Genomic DNA, 7665 nt, shown 5'->3' with positions numbered 1-7665 from the left:
CCTCATCAGACTTAAGAGGCGGTAAATTTGTATCCATTTGCAATTTTAAAGCTCAATAGCGTGCTTCGTTTGGAAACCAGAGCATTTTGAATTTCTGAGTTATAGCGGTGCGTGACACGAGGCGACGATCGAGTTTATTGAGAAATATATATATATCTCATGGTTTTGAGCCTTTTTAGAATTTAAAGCATTAGGAAAAGTGCTTAAGTAAACTGCTGTCTGTTCAGTACAGACAATCACTGGCCTAGATAGCCAAAGTAAGTAACAGATGTTGACACTATTTTCCGGCCGCCATATTAGTGCACCACAGACGTGCACCAACATGGCGTTTTCATACTGGGCTCTGTAAATTTCTGCGAAACATTTCGACGAATATCTGAAGTTTGGGGAAACGCACGGGCCTAAAACTTGGAGAAGTGTCTTCTTCATTTATCTTCTACAACATCACGAATTCTTGCCTTTTTCCACTGGATGGTTTTCGATTTATTTTTTTATTGCGTGACAGTGAAAACGATCTATTGTTTTAATGCAAATAACCCCCCAAAGAGAACTGTATTATGAGATTTGCGAAAGTCCGCTTTTCTTTTGGTGGGCGCTAAGAAAAGGGAATCTGGCCGCGTCCGGGTAGTTGCCAAAACGGAGGGCTGTGGTCGGGGTGCCTTTTTTTTTTCCCAAGTTTTTTTGTTTCAATTTTTGTCGTTATTCCACTGTAATGTTATTTTCGATGTTCGGCATCTTTCCTTCATTTATGGTGGAAATTAGTCAAAAAAAATATGGAACATACGGAAGCTACGAAAGGGTCATCCTTGTTTGTTTTTCGAAATTAAGAGAATTTCCTACTGAAATTGGAGATTTTAAGGGGAATATACTTCTCCTAGAGAAGACTGAAGACTCGCTGCGCTCCACATTTTAAAACCTCTTTTTAATGTTTACTTCGTAAAAACCTCCGCAACACAATTGAAACGAAACAGAGCATAGCCACAGTTTCACGATGGTCCTCGCGCAACGTTCTCGTTTGCTTGTTGTCGCAATATTGTTCTCAATGTTTTTTTTTTTTTTTTATCGTGATATTGTATTCGATCCCTTGACGTCCGAATAGAATTGGCTGGCAAGTTCCCGTTCGACTTTGACTTTACAACTTGACATCAATACGAACAAACAAGCAAACGAGAACGCTGCGTAACTGCGATTCTGTTTTTTTTTTTTTTTTTTGAGTAAACATTACAATGCCATTAATTTTAAAGTGTGCGGCTCAGCGAGCCTTCAGTGTCTTTGGCAGTTGGCGTATACATGTATTCCATAAACTCCAATTTCAGCAATTTCGAAAATTTTCTAATTTCGAAATTTCGGAAAGACGAAGTCAGATGCTTGCAAAAACCCACTTCAATTTTAAAAGGAAAAAACTATGATGACCATTAAGAACTTTAATAGCTTCCGTAAGTTCCTTAATTTTTCGGACTAATTTCTACCATAAATGAAGGACAGATGCCGGTCATTCGAAAACAACAGTACAGGAGAATAGCCACAGAAATTGAAACAAAAAAACCCCGACCCCGGCCCCGCGTTTTGGCTACTACCCCACGTCCGCGAACCGCGGACTTCCGACCCTCTAACGGTCGTCAACGGTTACAACATTATACTATTACCGCGACAGCGCGTACTTGTGGCCGGTGGCCAGAGTTCGTGTTCTTGGCGCTGACCAAAAGAAAAGCGGACTCTGGGGGCGAGAATGAAGGTTTCAAAGAAGTGTATCTCCGGGCGTGTGCTACGAGTTTTTAACATAACGCAAGCGTAAATTACATGTGTTTACTGAGAATGTGTGTGTAGTGGAACTATATTCCCCTATTTTCTCTGACGTCAGCAACAACATCTTTATTTGTAGCTTAAAGTTATCTTATTGGTAATAAAAGATTAAATTAACTAATAAATAAGAAAAGGTACAGACCTTCAGAAATAACTGTTTAGAGTTTAAGTGCCCATAACCCCAAAATATTTTTTTCGCTAAAATGAATCTCTGCTCCTGTTCGAAACGCATTGCTGCTATTTTTTCCTTTTTCTAACAAATCCTGCCATTTTAGAGGCTTCGGAAGTTGCGAAAATCCAAGCATCTTTTGTTCACGACCGAGTCAGAAGGGGAGTGGGTCTATTCCTGATTTGGCGTCACAAACTGATTTACATTGCATTAACTCTTTGTAAAAATGCATGCAAAGTAGACCCACTCCCCTTCTGACTCGGTCGTGAACAAAAGATGCTTGGATTTTCGCAACTTTCGAAACCTATAAAATGGCAGGATTTGTTAGGAAAAAATGGCCGCAATGCGTCTCGAACAGGTGCAAAGATCCATTTTAGCGAAAAAAATATTTTGGGGTTATGGGCACTTTAAAAATGCTTGAAGGTCAAGGTCACGTGACGTTTTGTCACAAGCACGATCAAAAACGTGTCTACCCAATGAGTCGAAGTCAACTTTGCACTTTTCAACTTGAAAATCACGTATTCCTGAATAACGGATAAGTTGGCCACGTTGGTCCGAAAAACTCCAAAATGCAGCTAGAGCGTTTGTATCTGAGCTTTCAGATTGCAACCAAAAGCCCCGTTGTCCACAGTAATGCGTTTTTGAAAACTTCCGTTCTCTGTTTCTTGAAAATGCTTAAAACGTGTTTCGTCCACACTAACGTGTTCTCAACCGGTTTAACCGTTCACTGAGTTGCATCAACGATTTCAAAAGCAACGAGAAGGCGTACGTTTTCTTCAAACGATTGGCGTGTGCACAAAATTTGTTCAATAGAGATCAGTTACCTATATGATTTCGTGACTTTTTGTGGTGTCTTTATTCCCAACGTAGCAAACTGGTGCAAAGCTTTTCATTCGCTTGGATGTAAAGATGCGGCAAACGTTAAGGCCGTAGCCTTTTACTAAGCCGGATGAGAGGGTCAAATGAAAATGGTAATCGAAAACTTATAAAACGCACGTCTTTATGGTCCCAACGCATCCCGACCCACAAATGGTGGAATGAACAAACGATAAAAAATGGTACAATGCGTAAGAATTTCTTTAAAAAAAAAAGCGAGTAAAATAGAAAGTTCCCCCTCAGTTGACTTGATCACTAACTGAAAGGTAACATACCCGGTGTTACCTAGTCAATAATGAACAGCACTCTTGCACAGCGTCGAGGTACCTTCCTTAAATTAATTAAGAACCTTATGCGGCAAATAGGGTTTTAACGATATTTTCGACAATAGCACTCCGTGTTCGATAAATGTCCTCTGGGAAGGGGTATTGAACGGTAATTCATTTCTTTGTTAGACAAGAATAAAGAATACAACTCGGCGGTGAAGTAAGGTTTTCTTTTTTTCACCATTAAAGAAGTCCACAGTTTGAAAATACAGTCCTTTGTATTAATGGTGGTCGTATGAGCTAAGCTCGTGAGATTGTTCATTTTACTTCGTTGCCGTGATATTAGATGGGCGAGGGACGTAAACCTGTGCACTGCATGAATAATCTGACTTTGCCTTACAAGTTAATCCAATATTTGGATTTTTTTTTGTCTTTAGCAAAATGTATTTCCGATATTTTTCAGTCCCTTTTTTTAATGGAACTGAGTTGTTATCTTGACATGACACTTGCATGTTTGCAGTCCATACGGCGGCCTGTTGTTTTTCGCTCTGATATTAATTAATTGAGGTAACGCAGTCCCACGAGGTTTCGTATGGGTGCGGCCAGACTAGGACATTTATTCACCGTCCCCTGTGCGTTTTCTGCCAATCGTTTTTATGTCAAACAAATCTTATTTTGCAGAAAACGCAATCTTTCTGGTGACCCACAAAGCCTCCTTCGACAAGTTTCTCTTTTCTCCATGGGTATTGAAAAAAAATGTAGGTGTGCTGCTTACTCATTACATTGTCAAGGCGCCATTGAAACCAGTTCGCAGCCTATTGGACGAGGACACCTTGTTTTGTCAAGCTCATTAACACCGTGCGGTCACGCATGCGAGGTTCAACTTGCTCCATGTGCTTATAATCTGACTTATAACGATGAAGAGTTCATTTACGCAATCGTTAGACAAAGACCAACACAGGAGCCACATCAACGCTCTGGAACCTGGCTCAAGGCTGAGATTTCGAGGGGTCAGCCATGCATAGTCCAAGTGAAGCTATAATTGAGCGGTCGAAGCATTTGATTGCGACTACCCCGGGCTCTGTTGACATAACCTCTGGAACACACTCAGAACTACTTCAGTCTTCCGCGATCTCGATATCCTTGAAGACTGCTGCATCTCCTAGTTCAGTGGATTGCGAGGCAGAGGAAACTGATGGTCCAAACGCTGGACTCGAGCAAGCGCTTAAGTCTTCTGTCAGGTGTGCCATCATGGTTGATTTATTAACTTGATTTTAATTAACGGCTGCACGTTTCACGAATGGCAGCGTGCTGGAAGGTCGCGTGCAGACGCTTAAACTCTTACCACGTTAGTGATGTAGAGTAACCGTTCTTTTTAATATATTAATTTGATGTGAGCCCATCCGTGTTGCAGTCATCTTTAATTCGACTTTAATTCTACCATTTTTCGACTCAACCTTGAGCATAGTTTTCTCAGCAATGTTATTGTTCCCCGTAAACATCATCTATTGATCAGAGTATTTCAATTGCGCTGTTTTAGTCGAGGAATTGTCGCCAAATCGTAGCCATGTGTGTTTCTATTTTAGGCAGATGTGACTCAAGAATGCGGCAAGTTATCGGGTTTGTTTTTTTGCTCTCCACGTGGCTTACGCCAAAAAAAATCATTCAGTCTGAACCTTTTCAGAGTTTTTGTTGAGAATCATTTGACGTTTTTAGCCATTTAAAAAGAAAAGATTGCAGAGCACAGACGTGGCTTGAGGATAAAAAATTGTTTACTGACATATTGAAATTCAGCATCCAACTCGGAGTACATGACAAGGAATAATCTATTGTTTCTCCTTTTGTAAACACTGGCTACGTTTGCGTTAATTTAATCAGCGAAAAAAAAAGTTGAAGTTATGCATAACGAACGTAAATTAGAACATTTTTAATTTTGCAAGCGTCCAAGCACCTTAAAATACAGAAATTGAGCAATCTTTTAGTTCAGCAATGATATTTTGTGGAACAAATGAATGAATGAATGAAATGTCGTTTTCGTCTCTCAGTATGCTCAAGTTAATTATAATTTTGCCCATCATTTGTTTAATGAGGCGTGTTAATTCGCCAGTGGCCGAGTGAAACTTAAAACATTTCTTTTATCTTTTGCGGGTGACAAAAACATTTGATTAACCTTCTTGTGTGCTAACTGTGAGGCTCATGTTTAAAACAAATTGTGATTTTTTGCTTGAGGGAATTTTAGACTTCCCATGACCTCCGCAGCGGGAATTGGAGCGAAACCCTAGAGAGTTTTGATTCCTTTGGGCAGCAGTGTATGGTATTGGTTGTTTTAGAGACAAATCCTTGACTCCTTGCCATGGTAATATCGCCTAATAAGAAATATTGCAAAATCTTCTGTGATCTGTCGTAATATATTTCTAAAATGATCACCAAGGGTGATATGTAAAATTAAATCGAATGAAAAACAAACATGCTGTCAAACTCCTCGACGTAATCGTAGATTTCCCATGCAATCAATTCAATGAAAACACGTGTAGATAAGACTTGAGATCGCTATTAAAATGACTTTTAATGTCAGGTGCCTTCGATTAAATATCACGCAATAAAGACAACAATTTTTCCACTGCAGATTCGTGAGGCCTTTTCACCCTTAAATCTCTCGAGGGCGGTGTTTTTGCTCATTGTCTGTGAAGGTAAAATCAAACACGCGAAATGGGACTCTTCGCGCCGAAGGTTGATGCCTTTTTAGGAGGTCGGCCAAGGATGTTTTTGCGGTTCACACGTGTTAGTTTTTCGCGGGAAAAGTTTAAAAATTTCGATCTTGTCCATTTAGAATGAGTTGTGATTGTTAGAACGCCCTCGTTGCTTCTTGTTTGAAAGAAAGTTGAAAATTTCATGAACGCGGGTAGAACATACGTGTAGTTGATGAATTGTCAAACTGACAACGTTGTTCCTTTTGTGTTGTAAATTTAAAAGAAAAACGCAAGAGTTTATGGAAATTGACAATGTGTGTAAAGGCGCGTCTTGAAGTATTCACCATGGCTGCTTGCTTTGTTTCGCCATGTGTTTCTGTGTTTGATCTTCTATACGGATCGTGGGAAAGCTATGGGTATTGTTATAAACTAGCCCTTTTAATAAATTATTCACCCCCTTAAGTATTAGGACAAGACGTTGATTTTATTTCAACTACTAATAGTTTATTCCTTGGATGAATCAAGTTAAACTGTGTAGCTTTAGTGTACACTAAACACTGAAGATGTGGTCACCATCACTCACAGCATGTTGTTCTAATTTTTTTACAGTTAATAATAGTGAAATTTGTTGAGTTGCACCATGCTTAAGTATGGTGGGTGATATGAATAATAATAATAGCACTTTCCTTGCTGTTTCAGAATAGTGTTTCTGTTGCCGTCCGAAAAATTACGAAATCAGTGTTTGTGTATTTCATTGAAAGTTACACCTCCTTGTAAAGTTTCAGGGTTGGGTAACTTTGGAGAACAACTCCCACAACAAGCTGGTGAATAATACATGTAATAGATATTGTTCTTGGCTCATAACAGTCAAGTGACCGATGGTTAGGGAAGCTCTAGGTCTTGTTCTTCTTGGGTGGTTTTGCATGCATTGCAAGGAGCATCTTGCAGCAATACTTAAGCAGAACTTTCAGAAATTAATGATGTATGGAGACATTGCATCCCATGTTATGCAAATGCAGTGCCTTTATCAATTTACCAGCCAATATCTTATCAGATGAAGATGATCTTGCTATTTTTAATTTTATGGTTAAAAATTTGAAAGAGACTTATCTTTACAGCTTGTTTTGTTTTGACTATAGCTAGACTGGCTAAATTCTAGTAAAATTATTGTATTATGGACTTTAATAATTATTGTAAAAATACCATTTTCAACTGTGTGCGTGCTTCACACTTCCATCAAAAAGTGTTTGATAGGAGGAGCCCTTTGCTCAAACTCTTCTTTTAACATGATTAAAAATGCAGGTGTGTTTAGCCTGTTAATTTATTTTAATTGGTTTCATTTTTGTCGTGAATGTATAATTTCACTTTAAAATGATGTTATCGACATTATATGAATGAGTGTCAAGTTTATCACATTATTTCAGAGGGAATAATAATAAGTGAGTGAGCTAGAGTCATTTACCATTATGTCCTGATAGATACAAGCCTTTTACCTCTTTCAGTTCGCTCTACTGGTTCTCATACTTTATAATGTACAGTTATAAAGAAACCAAATAATCTCATTCATATTTTTTGCTTACGTATACCTTTGGTGGCAAAATAAAAATTACATAGAGAAAATGGCCATGGATAAAACAAATTTATGAACAATATATATTGTTCTTGTGTTGTCTTAAAAGCAACAGGACCAGGTGTCATATATTCACTTTATTTGAGGCTTCAAAAAGTCACCTGTCCTTTTTATAATAAGCTTTTGTTGTTTAAGTACCTTTCAAAGTTTCTTCAAGTAATATTCTGTTAGGCATGTTATAGGAAATTATGCAAAATTGGATGGGTGAATTTTCTCTGGGTGTGTCGGGTA

The 7665-nt window shown here is 38.6% G+C and overlaps 1 protein-coding gene across 1 annotated transcript in view; it reads left to right on the top strand.

Annotated features, from left to right (window-relative positions):
- The first annotated feature begins 3980 nt into the window (after positions 1–3980).
- The window catches only part of LOC138006184 (DNA-binding protein RFX7-like), a 12063-nt gene continuing 8378 nt past the window's right edge, over positions 3981–7665 (top strand). The window contains exon 1 of the mRNA XM_068852337.1: positions 3981–4355. Coding sequence (XP_068708438.1) covers positions 4132–4355 — 224 coding nt within the window. The 5' untranslated portion in view covers positions 3981–4131. The remainder of the gene's footprint in view (positions 4356–7665) is intronic.

The sequence above is a fragment of the Montipora foliosa genome, chromosome 6, assembly GCF_036669935.1.
Source record: "Montipora foliosa isolate CH-2021 chromosome 6, ASM3666993v2, whole genome shotgun sequence".
NCBI lineage: Eukaryota > Metazoa > Cnidaria > Anthozoa > Scleractinia > Acroporidae > Montipora > Montipora foliosa.
This window is presented reverse-complemented; position numbering and strand designations above follow the sequence as displayed.